Genomic DNA, 20,471 nt, shown 5'->3' with positions numbered 1-20,471 from the left:
GACCTGACTATATGGCTTAAAATCTCGGCTCTACTCCTTCTTTTCCAAGTAGGATTTCCAGATTCCACAATATTTGGCACATACTTGTATTAAAAATTATTAGTTGTCTATCAGAAATTTAAATTTAATCCACAGCCTCCTGTACTTTATCAGGCAACCATATCTCAAAGTGATTTTAGACAAATATTTATTTATTCCTACCTAGCAAGGTTGCTCTCAGTATTAAAAACAGATAATCCATTAAATGCTTACATAATGTCTCATGCAAGTAGATATTTAATAAATGTTACTTATTACTATGCTTGTCTGATGATAAACCTTCAGAAGGTCTACAGATAGATCGGGGGTGATCAGGGTCAGAGTGCTCATCACACAGCAAGGGCTGGATGAAGACTGGCTGAGGTGGTATACAACCTCAACTGTCACACTTTGGGAAAGTCTAGGGATGTTGATCAAAGGGAAAAAAAGACTAAAGAAAAGAAGGTAGAAAAGTAAGAAAGACTACTAAAATATTTCCAGCAGTTGACAGGAACTATATACACGCCCACTTTCAAAGAGACTGGGGTCTAAATCCAGAGTGCTTCATCTTTAGACCTTGGGCTTTGTCATTCAGAAGGATAATTTAAATCACTAATGAACCCTCTTCTGTGAAGAGTGCTAAAGTCAAAATCGCCTGCAACATTTAATTTATTTCAAAATTAAAGAGCCCTATAATGAAGTTCCATAGAAGAATAGATAAGCCTAGGTCAGGGAGTCCTACAGTTCTGGGGACAGGAGAAATATATTCTTAACAGACTGAAAAAATATACCCATTACACAAAGAAATACCCATATTTTAACCAAAAGTAAAGCAACAGAAAATAATGGCTATCACTGAGATTAAGCTTTTTCTCCCCATTCTCTCTCAGAGTTCTCAAACATGCTATTAAAAAATTTTTAATGGGAATAAATTTTCCTCTGCTTTTATTATGTTACTTTTTAGGTATTTTATTTATTAATTTCTTTGCTGTAAAAAAACAACAACTCGATCTCTGTACAAGAGAAGGCAGTTGAAATTAAACTGCTTCAATGTGAGTTATAAATTAGCTCTGGAAAAAGTATACTCTCCACAAAGTGGAGAGCTGAAAAGGCACATCACGTAATAGAATATTAGAGCTCCAGGCATCAATTATTTAAAGAAAGTCAATTAAATAGCTACTGAAATTAATATCTAATTTCAGGCCAAAAACAACTGAAACTGTAGTGGAGATTAAAATAATATCAAAGTTAAGTCTGAATGATAAAAAATGATCTGTACTTCCCATGATGTATAACAGATTGCCACAATAAAAAGGGGGCATGTAGAAGAATTTATTGAGCTTAAGTTAGGAATTATGGATCCACTAAGGCAAAAAAACAAACAGGAGTAATAAGCACCAAATTCAGGCTCATGATTAGCTCTGAGGGAAAAAAATGTGGAGAGTGGTATAAAATTATGCTTACAGTCAGTTATGCCTAGGAGCAGGCCGGGGAAGACATGTATGAGAGGCATGGATGAGAGAGGCTGCAATGTTAAGATAACAAAGATAGATGGCAAGCATTTAGATGTTACATTTTTCCCTATATTTTCTGTTTGCCTGAAATATTTCATAATGATTATTTTTTATTGTTGGAAATGGCTTCTAATTTTTATTGTGGAGTTTGGATTTACTGATGGGAACACATAATTATCTTAAGAGCTTAATAGAGACACATTGCCTAACATAAAAAGTCCCTAGGTTTCATACGATAAATACATCCTAGAGAATTAAGCAGAACCCAATTTCAGAAGACTAGGATGGCACATTATTAGGTACTTTTTCCCTCTGATAAAGGGCAGAAGCACTAAGGGAAAAAAAAAAATACACATGCCAGCTTATTAAATCTAGGCACTCCACAAATTTCCACTTCAGAGTCTCCCACTTCCAGGGTGATGGCTAGTATTTTAAATCTCCCAAGTCTCCAATATACTAGTTTTAACAATTAGTAGGAGCTTCAGACCCAAAATTCCAATAATCTCTGGACACTGTCAGTAGAATGTCACCTGTCAAGTCTCAATCACATTACATGCATTATAAGCAAAAACATACTCTCTCTCTCTCTACTCAACCTGATTTTCAAGTAATACCAAATAGGGCAAAATTAAATAAGGAAATCTGTTAACTATTTTTTTTTTTTTTTTTTTACTTCTTACTATGGAAAATGCCCAATGCACAAAAGTAAAAGGCAGAGTAAACCCCCATGAATACAACTAATTATTAAAAATCTATCAATTTGTTTCAATACACTACTCTTCATTTTCCTAAAACATTTTAAAGCAAGTTCCAGATATCACACCTATTAATTCATAAATACTTTAAATATTCAGTATGCACCACTAACAAATAAGAATTTTACCTTTTTTTTTTTTTTTTTAAGGAAAGACAACAACTACATATTCTGGAAACCTCCCATGGTTCTCCAGAGTATGTAGTATTCTGCTTAGGGTGGATAACATAAGCACACAACAAACTCAATCCTACATTCAGCTTCCTAAATGCTAACTCAACATTAAGGAAAAGCAGTAAGTCATGACACGGAGATGATAGCACCAAAAGCTAAGAAATAAATTTAGAAAGGTTTCACATGTAAAATCACAGTAGTATCCTAAATTAAATTCCCAATGAAATGCTCAGGCTATGTATTCAAATTCAATGAGTTCACATATGCAAGAGAACAAACCCTCCATGCAATCTCCAACACAAAAAATAGTGCCTGGCATACAGTAAATGCTCAATTAATATTTACTGCTGGCAGGTTCAAATTATAGCCCTGGAAATGCTAGCAATAAAACTGCCCCAAACCAACTAGGAAATTTGTTTCAGGAACAGAACCACTTGTTATACAACTGATCTGTACAAGTTCCTTCACAGTAGAAAGAAAATGCTGCCACCTAATTGTAATTTGAGTACAATACCACTAGGTGTCAGACGTGAAACAAAATGTTCTGGCATTATAAACTACATGGGCAACAAAGACTCTAGAAAGGTGCCTTTCATTCAACAAATATTTACTAAGCTCTGACTATGTGCCAGGTGCCGATTATCCTACAATGAACAAAACAGTCCTGAGATCTGCCTTCTGGAGTATTTGAAGTTTTCTTCTCTCTAAATTAGAGTTTCAGGAATTTCACAAACTATGTATCACACCTAGATTCATAGCCCTGTTATTCCTGTTGCATTAGATTAATTTCTCTGCAAACCCATAAAAAACTATTACAGTAACTAAACACCAGCAACTACCTTTCCATCTCTGACTTTACAATTGCCCCACCCATTAACCCATTAAACTTGCTCCTCGACTTTATCAAGACCTTCCTATCCCTTTAGCCCTCCCTGTTTCTCCAAGACTACCAGTCTCCCTCCAGAAATCACTTTCTTTCTTACTAAGATTACTCATGGATCACTATTTCAATAGAACTCACCAATTACCTCAACTTCCTCTCCCCCTTGACCTCGCAAAGCATTCAATTTGCCAACTCTAACTGTGGAGAATTCTAACCATGTGCTGCCTGCTCTTGTTCTTGGCCTGCTACTACCCTAACCCATCGACTGAGAGTTTTCCAGTTCAGCTAAGTTCTTGACACTACTCCAGTGATGGCGAACCTTTTGAGCTCGGAATGTCAGCGTTTTGAAAAACCCTAACTTAACTCTGGTGCCGTGTCACATATAGAATTTTTTTTTTTTTGCAACCATAGTAAAACAAAGACATATTTTTGATATTTATCTTATATATTCAAATGCCATTTAACAAAGAAAAATCAACCCAAAAAATGAGTTCGCGTGTCACCTCTGACACGTGTGTCATAGGTTCGCCATCACTGCGACTACTCACTAAAGCCTCTTGCTTATATTTTAATTCCCATTCCTTCAAGGTTGCCTTCTGGAACTTGCTATTCCATTCTGATTTCTTCAGACCATTTGGATAACCTTGTCTCTTACTTCACTCTATCTCAATTGCTGTATCCTCATTTCCCACCCAAATTATTGCCCATCCTTATTTCCTCTTGTCCTATCTCAGGTGAGGATTTGGTTATCAGCCTTCTGCCGGACCTTGCTCCCCTAAATCATCTCTTCTCATGTTTAAAACCTCAGTCAATCTCTATTCCTCTCTCCAGATCTCAGAGACATACAAGTTTCCAAAGCGTTAAAAAATAACAACAAAAAACTTCTCCCTATAATTCTACATAGCTATTATCTATCCTTCTCCATCCCTTCAACTTCATACTTCCTGCAAGAATAGTTTATACTCACTTATCCTCATTTTCTTCCCTTCTGACTCAGGAGATCTCAGACACTGACATTTGCCCATCCTACACTCCCATCCCATGTTCAAAACCACTAATACTTGGTTCTCCCATCCCTTCTGTCCACTGTACTGAACTCTTCTCAGTAACCTTACCAATGTGCTACTTGTCAGGTCTGGTCCAACAGTACTTTTTAGTCCCCATCCTAATGAGTTCTCAATAACAAATAACAAAAGTTATCCACTCACTCCTTAAAATGATCACCTCTTAATTAGTAAGTCACCAACTCCTCTTGGTTGTCCTTATACCTTCCCAAAATTCCCCTCAGATTTCCTTTCCAATTTTTCTTCATGACCATCTCTCAGATGTTGCTTCCCTAGGGTCTTATCTTTATCCTGTATGTCTTTATGATCTCTGTGTATGGCTCCATTTATGCCTAGGACTTAAATATCCTATATAATAAAAGCCTAATATGCAAATCGACCTAACAGTGAAACGCTATAATGTGCACTGTCCACCCGAGGCAGACGCTCAATGGAGGAGCTGCCCCCAGTCCGCAGGCCCCAGGCCAGTCAAGGTGGGTACCAGTGGGGGGCCCTGATCACCCCACCGGTTGCCCTACAGATCGGCCCTGATCGCCAGCCAGGCCTAGAAACCTTACCTATGTATGAAGTTCATGCATTGGGCGTCTAGTAACATATATAATGATGACTTCCAGATCTACTTTCAACCCCTATGAGCTTCACACCCAAATTCTGAAGGAAGTACTGACCATTCTACAAGCATCTGAAATGCAACTTATCCCAAACTAAACTCATTTCTCCAGCAGAGGAGGTGGGTATGTTTCCCCTCCAGTATCCTTCAGCTAATGCCACCTCCGTCTATCCAGTCATTCATATCCATTTATCCATGCCAGAAAAGCTAAGCATAATCCTCCACAAATCATCCTTGACTGGTGACATATAATCCATCCCCAAGTCCTACCTCCCAATCTAGGTAAAGGTGACGTCTGTGCTGGAATACTGCTCTTCCTTCTTCCTGATAAAATCCTATTTATCTGTCAGCACCACAAAGGACACCCCACTGAGAGCCCTTCCCTGGTGGTTGGACGATTCCCTGGGCTGTGATCCTGTAACAACTGTACATACAGATTTTGCACTCATGTAATTATTTTGTACTTTCGTCCTCCACCAGAGTAGGAGCTTCTTGAAGCCAGAGCCTGTATCATATATATTCAGAAGGTATGCATGCCAGAAACTGTTCTCGGTTTTAAGAAAAAAGTCATGAACCAATAAACTTCCTTTTCTACATTCCAACGGTGACAGACAAATGTTCAACAAGAAATGATTAGTGTATGAGATGGTGGTAAGTGTTAGGGAGTCTTAGTAAGCAGAGTGAGAAGGAAGGAAGAGTGAAAGGCAGGGTTGTAATACTATTTTTATGAAACGATCAGGTGATATTTGAACAACTATCTGAAGGAAGCGAGGTGAGAGGTCACATTGCTCCCTTCCCAGCAATTAGTTTAGTGAATGGCTCATGGCAGTGACTCAACAAATGTTTGCAAAGGGAATGAATAAACAACCGGAAATATATTTCTAGATTTAATATAGCTCACATTCACACCCAAATATTTCTATTCTGCTTTTACACCAAAGGCAAAAAGTTATCGGTTAAACTTCGGAGACTGGAACCATAACTATTATATTATATTACAAAAAATTAACTTTATATTACCCGGAAATATGAATCACATACTTTGAATGCAGACTAATAGGAAAAACAACAGGACTATCCAGCTAGGTGGTATCTGCTCATGGTCTCAAGTTAGGGAGCAGCTAGGAAGACAACTCAAAGTCACCTAATTACAGGTCACCTCTGAAACAACGTTTTCTAGAGAGAAGTTATTTCCAGAAGACAGTCTAGAACACTAACACTCCGGCCAGGTCCTTTCCTGAACTTTCTCCTCTTCCTGACCAACTGTTCAGTATCTCCACTTACTGTTCTGAAATCCTAGATTTCATATTTATTAAAGGTTTAGAACCCTTAGATTTTTTTTAAATCTCACTTATTTTTTACTCTGACAAGGTAACTTCAACTCAATGTAACTTACAAAGTCTTAAATCTACTACAAAAAACTGGATTTCTGGCTAGGCCAATTTTAATCTAATCAAAGTGCCTTCATTTCACATTACTGTAAATATGGTTTCCTGGGATTTTCAAAGTGAAGTGTGGAAATTATTTTTTTGGCTCCCATTTAACTTGACTACCTTTCCTAGTATGTTTTACAAAAATGATGCTCAAATTTCTACTGAAGTCCAGAAGTGTCATGTTGTGGTGATTATTGTTCTAGCTTACTTACACATCCAGCAGCTATGTGAAAGAAGATTTCTAAACTTAAAGCGGCCCGACACTGTGTCAGAGGGTGGCTGATGGAGAAAAGCGAAAGGAGGGAGGAAGGCAGCACAGACGAGCTTTTCCTCGACAGCGGAGATACAGACGCTAACGTGCTAACTTTTGGGCTTCGGGCACAGTCATTTTGGAGCAGTGCCAAGTCTAGGTGGTGGCACCTCCCTTTACTCAATACCTTGATTCAACAAATATCTGAGCTCCTACTGTGTACCAGCTGCTTACTAGACACTGAAAATTCAACATTAAAAGACAGGGTCCATCCTTAATGATCTTTGTTCTCAAAGTGCCACATAAAAACATTTGTTTCATAAACATAATAGATAGTCTGGGAATGTAGGGAAACTACTTTGCATATTCTAATGACCTTTGGGCAAGAAATAACCAACCCCTATGCTTGTGTTTCCCAATCAGGTTGGTGCTGGTGCTGGTGCTGCTGCTGCTGCCGCCTCCCAGGAAGAATACTGAGGAAGCTGCGATCTCTACTTGCTTACCGCAGAGCATGAACAATCACCCAGATTAACTGTCTCCAAAATATGGTTTCCTGGGATTTTCAAAGTGAAGTGTGGAAATTAGGGACAGGGCTTATCTACATCTTTCACTAATTGTAAAATATCAAACAATCTACTTCATCTTGTATAAAGTATCATTTCAGACATGTGAAAATAGCAATCCCTTTTTCCTCAAGTATCTCTTTTTCAAGCGAAGTTTCAAGTTCTTTCAATCTTTTCAAAAAATATATTCATAGTTTCAAAATTTACATAATATCCTTGCCATCATTGTCCTTTATATCTGAGGCTCCCCAGTGTTCTAACCTTAAATAGAAGACCCTAGAGCCCATCCATCAAATGAAAAGGAACAAAATAGGTATATTGAAGTTAACTTGCTATTAGCAACATACAGAATTATTTATTGTCTTTGTATGTATATGTGTATGAATGTATGTGTATATGCACATAAGCTTAAACATTTTTACATTAGAAAACACTGCCCACAATAGCGAACTACAAATAACTTGGTGATTTTATTATAACTATGTTCATAAATGATTTAAAGGCATTTTAACAAGACAAATACATGAGTGGCAAATCATCCAATGAAGTACCAATGTATTAGCAAATTTAGTATAAAGAAATGCTTAATTTATATTTGAACCATAGTGTATACACATACATGCCTAGCTACCAGAAAATTACACTCCAAAATACTATTAATATCAACAATGTAACATATGTCCAGGCTAATGAACATGAGCTTTCATTTTAAGGGCTTCTACATCCAGCAGGCAAAAGAAAAGGCCAAGTCCTGTCCAGCTAGGAGTCTCTCAGGAGACTCCCCCCACACTTAGGAGTAAGGTAACTGGAAATAATGGTCCCACCCCCTTAGTGCTGTACAAAGTAGGGAAGGGAGAGAAGAAGAAAAAAACAATCTCTAAGACATGGCTATGGGCCAAACTTTACATCGATATGTAGGCCAAATCAAGTAATAGCCTGGCTCTGGATAAAAGAAAATACCAATCAACTTGGAGAATGGCACTTTTATCCGAGATCTCAAAGAATATCCAGTAATAATTTCTGAAGGTCACCAATCATAAAATGGTCAAATATACAAAGAAAAAAACAAACAAACCCCAAAACCTGCTCCAAGCTAGAACAGGCAGAAAAAAGAAACAATCCACGAAGACTCCTGATAATGGAATTACCAGACAGATTATAAAATAACTCTGCTTACTATGTTTGAAGAAATTTGAAAAATAAGGCTAAAAATAGTAAAGCGAAAAGTGTAAGAAGTGATTGAATATGTTTGGTGCAGTACCCTAAAAAAAACTCTTACAATAAAAATTTAAAACTTAAACAGCTAGGAAGAAAATTACCAAAATATACTGGAAGAAATTATCAAAAATGTAGTCCAAAAAATAGAGAATTTTGGAGCCATGGGGGATAGAGTAAGAAAATATATATGTAAAATAAATTTGTGACCCCCAGAAGAATTAAAGAGAGCACTAGGATACAGAGGGACAAATAATATATGAAGAGATTCTGGACGAGAATTTTCTAGAAGGTGATAGACATCCATCCAAAGACACAAGAAGCTCAAATAATTCCCAAATAAGAAAAATAAAAATAAACTCTCATCCAGAACTCGTCATATTACTAAATGGCCAAACACCAAAGACATAAAGAAAATCTTACCAGCAGATACTTTACAAGTTTGCCTTCAAAGAACCATTAAATCAAAATATGACTTCTTACTAACAAGAATAGAAGGCAAAAGAGAGTGAAATATTATCTTCTTCAATATGCTGGAAGAAAGTATCAACCTAGAATTCTGTAGCAGCAAAAACATATATTTCAAAAATGAGGGTAAAACAAACCTTTTAGGAAAAACAAAAACTGAAAGAATTACAACACAACATAAAGGTAACATGTAGGCAGGTGGAGAATAGAGTTAGTAACATGTTCCAAGATCCTTACATTCTTTCAGAGGAGAATAAAATGTTAATTAGCATTAGACTTTAATAAAGTTGCTATTATAATTTTTAGAAAAAACACTAAACAAATGGCAATATATCATTTAATCCAGAAAGAGAAAAGAAATTTAAGAAAGCCAAAATAAAAACAAACAAAAATTTCAAAATAGGAGCTTAAACAATAAACATATAATTATATTAAATGTAAACAAAAAAAATTTCCAAATATAACTGGAATAAAAGAAAATATATGTGAATCTGATAATCATTTATCAAGAACACTTACAATTTTAAAAATGTGTAATGGCCCTAGCCAGTTAGGCTCAGTGATTAGAGCAGCCGTGGGCAAACTACGGCCCGTGGGCCGGATCCGGCCCGTTTGAAATGAATAAAACTAAAAAAAAAAAAAAAGACCGTACCGTTTTATGTAATGATGTTTACTTTGAATTCATATCAGTTCACACAAACACTCCATCCATGCTTTTGTTCCGGCCCTCCGGTCCAGTTTAAGAACCCATTGTGGCCCTTGAGTCAAAAAGTTTGCCCACTCCTGGATTAGAGCATTGGTCGTGAACTGAAGGGTCTCAGGTTCAATTACAGTCAAGGGCAAGTACCTTGGTTGCAGGTGCAATCCCCAGCCCTAGTTGGGGCACGTGCAGGAGGCAATCAATTGATGTGTCTCTCTCACGTCGATGTTTCTTTCTTTCTCCCTCTCTGTCTCTCCCCCCCACCCAACCTCAGCCTTCCACTCTTTCTAAAAAAAAAAAGAGAAAAAAAGAAAAAAAAAATCAATGGAATCCTCGGGTGAGGATTAACAAAACAAAACAAACAAACAAACAAAATGGGCAATGGACTTAACTAGACACATCTCCAAAGAAAATACACAAATGGCCAACAACCACATGAAGATATGCTCAACATCATTAGTTACTAAGGAAATAAAAAGCAAAACTATACTGAGATCCACTTCATATTCACTAGGTTGGCAATAATACAAAACAAAAAATAACAGCATTGGTGAGCATGTGGAAAAATCAGGACCCTCAAGCATTGCTGGTGGGAATGAAAAATGGTGCAGCTGCTATGGAAAACAGTTTGGCAGTTCCTCAAAATGTTAAACATAGAATTACTGTATAAGGCAGCAATTCCAGTCCTCGATGTACTCCCCAAAGATTTGAAAACAACAACTCAAACTAATACTTGTTTACACATGTTCACAGCAGCACTAATCACAACAGAAAGTTGGAAAAGCCTAAATGTCCATCAATACATGTATGGATAAGCAAATTGTGGTATATACATGCAATGGAATATTATTGAGCCACAAAATGAAATTAAGTACTGATTCATGGCACAATCACAGAAACCTCAAAAACATTACACTAAGTAGAAGAAGTCAAACAAAGAAAGGTTATTAATGTATGATTGCATTTATTTGAAATATCCAGACTAGATATGTCCATAGGAACAAAAAATAGACTGGTGGTTGCCAAAGACTTAGTAGAGGAGAGAACAGTGAATGACTGCTTAATGGATGTGGGTTTCCTTCTGGGGTGGTGAAATGTTTTGGTAGAAAAGGTAGTAGACACATTTCATACATATCCTTTAATTTTGTACTAACTTCCATTGAACTGTTCACTTTAAAATGGTGAATTTGTGGGGGCGGGCTAGAAGGGATCAACGGGAGAAAAAGGGAAAATATGTAATACTTTCAACAATAAAGATTTAAAAAATAAAAATAGCCCTAACCGGTTTGGCTCAGTGGATAGAGCATTGGCCTGTGGACTGAAGGGTCCCAGGTTTGATTCCAGTCAAGGCATGTACCTTGGTTGCGGGGAAATCCCCAGTAGGAGGTATGCAGAAGGCAGCTGATTGATGTTTCTCTCTCATCGATGTTTCTAACTCTCTATCCCTCTCCCTTCCTCTCTGTAAAAAAATCAATAATTTATATATATACATATTAAAATAAATAAATAAATAAAAATAAAATGGTGAATTTTATATTATGTGGATTATGTTATGAATAAATATTTTTCTAGACAAATGTTTCATTTACAAACATTGGCAAATTCCTATGAGTGCCTTTATCTTTGGCAAATTCCTATGAGTGCCTTTATCATTTCATAAAAATAAATGAAAAATACCACCAAAAAATTAGGTATCAAAAATGTAACTGAGCCCGGCCAGTGTTGCTCAGTGGTTGAGTGTCAACCTATGAACCAGGAGATCATGGTTTGATTCCCAGTCAGGGCATATGCCCGGGTTGCAGGCTCAATCCCTAGTGTGGGACGTGTAGGAGGCAGCCGATTAATGATTCTCTCTCATCACTCGTGGCTCTATCTCTCTCTCCCTCTCCACTCCTCTCTGAAATCAATAAAAATATATTTTAAAATAAATATAACTGAATCAAAGATGGAAATCAGTTACAAATAAAGTAATGATGCTTTATCCTTAAGCACAATACACTTAAGCCAACTGTACATGTTCAATTACAAAGATGAAAAAGAAAATTAAAGAACAAGTATTAAATGCTAATACTATGTTAGCAAATTGTATCTGAAAGTTGAATTAGGGATCTTTTAATACTCCTTATCTTTCAAAGGAACAGACCCTCTTTCTTACATGTTTTCAAGAATGGATTATGTGAGCATAAATAACTTTCTGAGAAGCCATGGTAGAAATTGACAGGAAACTCTAGAACCAGACTGCCTGATTTTGTAATCCAACACTGCCACTTGCTAGTTATGCAAAAACTTTGTGCCTCAGTTTCCTCATCTAAAAAATGGAAGTGATAATAATATTAAGCCCAGAAAGTTGAGAGGATTGAGTGAATCCATGAAAAGTCTTAGAAAACTGTCTGACATAATATAAACAGCTGCCACTGCTGCCACCATGCTATCACCACTACCTACATTCCCACCAACCACCACGACCACAAACACCATCAGTTCTACTTCCTAAAATATATTTGAGACTATTTTAGATATCTGTGGTTGTTCTACTGAAAAATACTAAAAAAATAAAAATGGGCAACTAATGAGAATACCTAATTACCAGTTTAAACCATGAATACGGTTAAAAATGGATCCTAAGGGGTTCAGTTAATGATCCCTCCCAAAGACATTGGAAGAGATCCGCGGAGCTCAGCTAGTACCACTGCGTTTTAGAAGGAAGCATGCTCCTGACACCACACCACTGCACCATAGCCTTAAACCGGCCCACAATAAGAATAGCTTCTTACAACAAAATTTTATGTCCATATTTTATGTTATATTAATTTGAGGGAATAGATTTTCAATGTTAATGGAAATTAACAGCTTAAAATATACCAAATTTTCTCAGCTTAACAGAATTTCCTCTTCATTAAAATGAAGAACATTTGACCTGTACAGCTGCTATAAAATCAAGTGGGCCAATTAGATTTCTCTCTCAGGAATTCAGAAGTATTATAATGAGAGAGGAAGGAAAAGAGATATATAATAAGAGTTGTACCTTATACAGAAGTCAACTCAGGAGAAAATCATGCATAATCAAAATTAACTGTGAACGTCATTCTAATCATCCTGTAAATACTGGAGTTTGAGTCTTTGAAAGATAAGTGCCAAGATTTTGTTGTTACTCTGTATTTAGTAGCTTTTCAGGTTCAAATTCTGTGGTTTCCTGGGTCTCAGGTAACACTTGACTTTGAATTTGTAGATGCCCTGTTGGTTTTTAGAATTAACAGATCTTTCCTGAGATGGTCTGAGGGAGTTTCTATTTCCTGCCACTGAAAGAACCTTGGTTATTAGAAAACTCTAACAGGCTACAGAGCTCTTTAGTCAGGAATAGGATGCAATTATTGTAAAATACAAATTTTTACTACTGAGAAAATTTATAGAATTCCCAGTTACTTTTTGTTTCTACCAATGCGTGATATAACATTTTAGGACAGTGATTTTCAACTGGTGTGCTGCAAGAATTTTTAAAACATACAATACCTGACTATTTATAGTCAGGGGCACTGACCTCTTTGCTCTTAAGATTGTCAAATAAAAAAATAAGAGCCAACACAACACTAGCCATCTGCTATGAATGAATCAAAATTATACCTATTTTTTTATCAGATCGGCAAAAAAAACATTTTTTGGTGTGCCACAGAATTTTAGTAATTAGTTTGTATGTGCCATGAGATGAAAAAGGTTGAAGATAGCTGTTTTAGAACACTGGAAATATCCCTACCTCTAAGTTGGAGAAAACTTTTACTCATGGAAGAAGATAAATAATAGTAATTACAACCTTTCAATTATTTCTATCTTGATTATTTATGAATATCTGTTCCAAACAGTTAAGGACAACAGGATGTCAACAAATAGCAATTATCCAAAAGCAACTATCATCACCAAAAATATTTTTCTACCTTAATGGCCTTTTTCTTGTAAATGTTATTTTCATTACAGTACAAAAAACTAACCAACAAAAAAGAAAAATAAATTTTAAAAAACAATAAAGTTATATAGGATATAAAATAGATAATAGAATGGGAAACTGGGTAAGGAAAATAATCAGAAAATTAAATGCCAGAGATTCCACTCTATTGCCAAAAGAAAAGAACACCAAAACAAAACTTTGAACTGTTTCAGAATTCTGGCATTACAACAGGAGCTCTTAGGAGTTTGAATAAAATTCTGGCAATTACTTTCTCTCCAGTGATTCTAGGCTTTAACTCAGATCATTACACTGGATGCTGGAATTCTGCTTAATTAAAACAAAATTCACATAAAAGGATTTCATAATCTCAATATGCTTGAAAATACTTATAAAAGGAAGTGAGATTATAAAATAAAAATTCAGTTCAATTAACATAATAAATTATATGCAGTCTGTCTCTCAATAGATTGCATTCTAAAAACTGATCTATTAAGAACTGTTCAGAAGTCAGAAGGTTTTTTTTATATAGAGTGTGTCCTGGTGATTGGTCAGTTTTGTTGGAATGGTATTACGAACACTAGGCCTCTGTGTGCTACTCTCTGACCCCCCAACTACCAATTGATATAACAAGAGCAAACCTGGTCGTGGAGGACAAAGACAGACAGAGCACTAGTGATTCCTAATCCCATTAAACTTCCTTCGTAGGCCCAGTGCTAGCCAGATATTCCGAATTGAGGAACAAGTGATGGTTGTTGCTAGATGTTCAGGGCCTCTAAACTTGGGATATCCCTGACTGTTATGTGACTTCTTCGTCCTTAGGTATTTACAAATATGGATCAAGTTTCCTTGTTTTTAACTTTCATAAAGCAGAGTGTTAATTTCATAACATTCTAAACATAACCTATATTTTCTTACTAATTGTTGACCCTATATAAGTCAAACTATGTTTAAAGACATTTTTGAAACAAAATTAAGTAAATGAAGGAGACTTAAAAATAAGTCAACAAAGTAAGATAGCAGAGTTAAAGGAAGATGGACTTCAAAGTTAGACACACCTGATGTGGGCATACAAAGCTCCTGTCACTTAGCCGTGTGGTCTTGGACAAGTAAGTGTCTTTAAATCTTTTTCAGTCTCAGTTTCCTCATCTACAAAATGGGAATAATGTCTCACATCTCACAGCATTATAGTGATGACTAAGTTGGGTAGTAACATATATTAGGATGCCTAATATAGCTAAGTCCCCAAAACAACTTGTTTAGGTACTCTTATGCCTTTTCAAACATTCTCCTTAGAAAGAAAATGCACAATGTTCTATACTTTACAAGGATCTTACCCTTGATGAGCCTTTGCTTTGCCAGGAGGTAAGATGCTTAAATTTATATTTCTCTTATTTTAAAGCCTTAATTTTGTTGTGTTTTAATTCCTCTACTAGTCTTTTAAATTATTGATTTTAATTTTTTGTTAACCTAGCCTATAATTATTTTCTCCTTCAATCAATTATATCCCTGATGTTAACTTTTTATTACATTTCAATTGTCTTCTAGTTATTATATTGACTCTATATATTTCTTAAAATGTAGCCTTTTCCTTACTCATGATTATTCCTTCACCAACAACAGGCAATGCCAGGTAATTTAACCCCAAACTATATCAGTAACTCAATTCAGATAGAAATTCAGTTGTAAGGGATAATATTCATAAAAGATCACTGAAGATGTGGTCTTGAGTATCTGTTCTTCTAAATGGTCTGAATATTGTCTTTGGATCAAGCCAGACTCTTGGAGACCTGTGCGGTTGGACCACACAGTTTTGGTGTCTATCACTGTAATCCGGGGCTTCTCAACAGCAGCACTATTCACATTTTGGGTCAAATAGTTCTTTGTTGTGGGGTGCTGTCCTGTGCATTGAAGGACGTGCACCATCCCTGGCCTGCTAGATGCCAACAGCATAGCACCTTCCCCCAATTGTGACAACCAAAAGTGTCTACAGATGTTGTCAAGTATCCCCTCAGGAGCAAAACTGTCTCTAGTTGAGAAGCCCTTTAAACTAAACTGGACTTTGGGGTTTTGAAATCAGCTTGCATTGAAGGATCTGTTTAAAACAAAACAAAACTAACAAACAAACAAAAAAAACAGCATATGAAGGAACAGTACTGAGGATACATCTACTGTATTACTCACTGTTTCCCGTTATGAGGGCCCATAGGAGGAATCTATCTCAGACCTCGGTGCAAACAGAATGTTATTTTCTTCTGGACAATGTGAATCCTTACCTAATCATATTTTCTTTCTTTCTTTTTTTTCCCACTGGAAAGCTCAAAAGCAAATGTAGAGCCCATCTTTGGTAACAGTGTAGAATCCATAGCACACATTTACATGTACTAAATATCTCCCGAATATCTGTTTGATGCATTCTTTTTACCATGAGCTTATTTTCATCTTACTATAATACATACATTTCTGCATGTGAACACAAACCCTCTTTAGACTGAGATTAAGTAAAATAAATAAAATCGGTATTAAACTCTTATACTCTCCAGCAGATAACCCCCTTCAGCCTCACTTTATCACATTTCTCCAAATCTCCTTGTGTTGAACCTGGATCTTTTAGTGTTCCATTGCACATGTTTATGTCCATTCTCTCCAGTCAAGCCATACAACTAAATCCATTCACTTCAGTGAGCTCTGTCAGATATGTATCAGCATCTGTGTAAAGTTTTATAACTATGTCCTTTTACATTTATTAGAAGGATATTTCTCTCAATGAAGACCAGCACATGGCAGGCATGAAATTCTAGGTGCTATGTGTCCAGACGGTTGTCCAGGCATGACGATAGAAAACCCATGTCCCTTTTCTCTTGCTGATGCTGGCTGTGCAAATTTCCCCTTTTCCCACTAATGCCCGCTTCTAATCCATGCCAAGTAACATTTGGAACTCATCCTGAGCCCTGGTGCATGACATATGGTGACACAGGAGTGGCCCATCTTGAACAACAGTGACAACTATGAAGGGTCCCACATGGTCCTACACTCAGATTACTTTTGATAGTGCTGAAAGAAATGATTTCCTCTCATTTTACCCTTAGCATAATCATTCCTAGATTTTAAATCTGATATCAGTATTACAAAGGTTCATTAACAGGTGAGTGGATAAACAATTTGTGGTATATCCACACAAGGGAAAACTACTCAGCAATAAAAGATAATATTATTTGTACCTATACATAGAATGAAGTGAATCTCAACAATATTATGCCAAGTAAAAGGCACAGAGTACCAATTGTATTATTCTATACATAAAAAAATTCTAGAAGGGGCAAACCAATCTACAGTGATAACGCAGATTAAGGATTGTCTAGGGCCAGCGGAGTGCTGACAGCAAAGGGACCCAAGGCAACTTTATGGAAACATGGAAAAGTTCTTTTTGATATCACCATCTTGATAGGAATGGTGATTTCATAAGTTATGCATTATCAAAATACTATACACTTAAAATAGGTGCAAATGTATCCTTGCTAAAAATGTATAACTTCAAAGTAATGATGAGAAAACATGAGACAAATCCAAATTGAAGAACATCCTACAAAATACCTGACCAGTACTCTGCAAAAGTATTAAGGGCATAACATATCTGAAAGATGAGGCTCAGGGGAGTCTAAGAGGACATGACAAGTGAATGCAACACAGAAATCCTGGAACAGAAAATGACACTAGTAGAAAACTGGTAGAAGTCCAAATAAAGTCTGTAATTTATCATACCAATACCAATTTCTTAGTTTTGTTAATTATACCATGGTTATATAAATTTTTAACACTAGAGGAAGTTATCTATGAAAACTCTCTGTACTATTCTGGCAACATTTTTTAAAGTCTAAGATAAAGTTTTTAAAATGAAGCATTTTATTGTGTATAAATTTTAACTCATTAAAGTTCATATAAAATTAAAATAAAAGTAAATGGGAGTTATTAAGAAATAATCCTATCCCCAGCCTGATTCTCCTTTAAGGCTCATTAAATGTAATATTTAAATCCAACAAAATGCTCTTCAATATTTGAGTCAATAAATCTAGTAGATAAAACACGCAGTATTTCTTACCTAAAAGAACCACTAAGTTAAAGATCACCAATTGAATAACAATATCAGAATTACTTTCCTCAGAATAATATGATATATTCCTCCCCCAAATACTAATATACTAGAAGCCCAGAGCTCGAATTCGTGTAACCCTGCCCACTCTCACGACCTGGCCATGCTCACAGCCCCACCCACCTGCGCCGGTCTTTGGTCGTTAGGGCCACAGGCCTTTTATAATATAGATAATTAACAATAAAATCATTACTTGTTCAAATTATGATGATGCAATGATTCATAAAACTCTGAAATCTACAGGAAAAATATTTAATTTCTGACTCTCACATCTAAGAATTGTTATATATTTGAATTCCAAAAACTGTATCATCTTCTATAATATTACTTAAAGACAGAAAGAAATGAGTAGAAAAACATTCAGAGAAAAATTTAAACTTTTATAGCATACCTCCTCTGTTGCCATTTTCTTCATCCTACAAAATAAAACATATATCCATATATGAAACCATATTTATAAACTCTAGTGAAATCACAGCAAGGCTCAATCCAATTTAAACTACCCTCCCCAAAATGTGCTCATTACAATCTCACTATAACAGTGCCTTTTGCCAGAAGGTTGGAGCCTTCATAAACAGAGACAGGACGACTATGGGTGAAGCCAAACTGTAGGGAAGACATTGGGAGTTCAGTTTTTGACAATGAGTGTGGAGATTCCCACAGTGCAGGTGTCAAAAGTAGGCAGCTGGATAGATGAACCTAGAACTCGGGAGAGAGGGCCAGGCTGGCCACCACTTACTGTGCTATATACGCTAATAAAATGTGCCTTTAGGGGCTATTACAGGGGCCAGAACTGTCTTTGTATAAATTGAGTGGCTCCAATATGCTATATATTTTATTTCTTCTATTCAATTTTGAGATTTGGTTTTATTCATTGCTACCAGGCTGTCCTGCTGCTATGTATCCACCTCTAGCTGGGAAATCAGAAAAGCAACTTTGCAAAACTAGTATAAAAATACATTTATTCAAATATTTGTTGAAACGCTATTATATGAAAGCTATAATCTACTGTAGAAACAAAAAAAGTGGACTGATAATTTATCATATAACTTTTGACCTTTATTTGGCTGTCCAAATGTACAGGGTGAGGTAAAAATAGGTTTACAGTTGTGGGTATGTAATACACAGAGTTTATTCTTGTATTATTATTTATTAATTATTTTATTATTTTCCATATAGACAACTGTAAACCTACTTTTGCCCCACACTGTATATATATTTTTTCTGGTTATAAGCTCTGTTCTGAGGCTGGTGAGCTTGTCAGCTAAGTAACATAATAAAGATAATGTTGTATTAATTGCACATTTTCTAAAAGCTATACAATAGGAATTTTTTTTAAAAAACTCCTTTGAAGTGAATGGATAAAATTTCATAATTAAAAAGGAAAAGATTTCAATATGTATTTCCCATGTAAACTTTACAAGACAGACCTATTTGCAAGAACATCTGTGTAAATAGTAGCATTAAAAATTAGTTTATTGAGCAATTACTCTATACCAATTCCAGGACTAAGTGTTTCACATATATTATATCATGTAAGCAACACTACAACCTGTGAGAAAGGTGCTGTTATTGCCTGTTAGGTGACTTCCCCAAGATCACAGAGCTAGCAAGGGGCAGAGATGGGACTCAAACCCAGGCTCTTTTGACTTCAATGACTATGCTGTTAACAATTATACTGTGCGACTAAAACTTCTAGCAGTATTTTCCAATAATAGAAATAATAATAATGATGATGACTCATTTTTAATTTGTGTTTGGTAAAATTATCTTATGAAATGATATCAACTATATGTTCATCATGACCAAAAAGCTCTTCTTCAAAACAAAATCGAAAGACAAAACAGACTCAGCCTTAATATGTAATTAAAGGAAGGGACTCTATTCCTTGTGTGTTAGGCTCTCACATATGGCCTAACACAAAACGAATACTAAGTTAGACACTTTAGGATACAGTAGATTCTTAGAAAACCCAGGTCAGTAGTTCTATAGACATTTCAAGAACCCCAAACTGGTAAATTTTAATTCCAAAAATAGCAATTATTCATAACCCTTAAAAACTATTCACACTATGTTTTAAAAGACAGCCTAAGAGTCATAGAAATTTTGAATTAGAAATGGTTTCCTAATCTTCTAATTCCATTCCCTCAAATTAAAATGGAAGTCGAGAAGCCAAAAGAAGTTAATTGGCTTGGCCTAGGTCTCACAACTTTTCTAAATTTCTTATTTCCTTACACTGTTGTATAGTAAGTAAGAATCAGGCATTCATGTTGGCAAGTTAAAATCCTAGGTCCACGACTTACTCATAATGTGACTCAGATCAGTTTCCAGATGTTATGTAGGCTAATAACGAAGTGAGATGACGCTCGTAACAAATAATAAAGAACACACAGCAAGTACCCAGTGTGTCAGCTGTGTTGTAATTATCCCATGCTGCCCCTTATGAGACCATGCTACTACTCTACACTGAAGCATGGGAATGTAATTCACCCTGTAAGAAGCTATGTTTTCAGATTCTGACTCGCCATTATATTACATATCTGAAAGTCATGTACTATTCTAATCCCAATAACTTTTTGTAACTGCCAGAACATTTTAACAAAGTACTGCCTCTGCATTCTCTGCCCATAAAACTCACCACCTTTCTAGAGAGTAGAAAAACAGCTATTAGAAAAAGTACAATAATTTGGAATTAGAAGTCCTAGCAAAATAGATTTGGAATTAATAATCAGTATAAC

The 20,471-nt window shown here is 35.8% G+C and overlaps 1 protein-coding gene across 12 annotated transcripts in view; it reads right to left on the bottom strand.

The window, feature by feature from the left end:
* ARHGAP21 (Rho GTPase activating protein 21) overlaps nucleotides 1-20,471 on the bottom strand; it is a 141,726-nt gene that overhangs the window by 64,923 nt on the left and 56,332 nt on the right. For all 12 annotated transcript variants that reach the window (XM_036344976.1, XM_036344938.1, XM_036344966.1 and 9 more), the window contains one exon: nucleotides 18,125-18,149. In XM_036344976.1, the coding sequence (XP_036200869.1) occupies nucleotides 18,125-18,149 (25 nt within the window). Of the gene's footprint in view, nucleotides 1-18,124; nucleotides 18,150-20,471 lie in introns of those variants that run through there.

This window comes from Myotis myotis, unplaced genomic scaffold (assembly GCF_014108235.1).
Source record: "Myotis myotis isolate mMyoMyo1 unplaced genomic scaffold, mMyoMyo1.p scaffold_m19_p_1, whole genome shotgun sequence".
Classification (NCBI taxonomy): Eukaryota; Metazoa; Chordata; class Mammalia; order Chiroptera; family Vespertilionidae; genus Myotis; species Myotis myotis.
The sequence above is the reverse complement of the archived record's forward strand: the minus strand, read 5'-3'. Positions and strand labels throughout refer to the sequence as shown.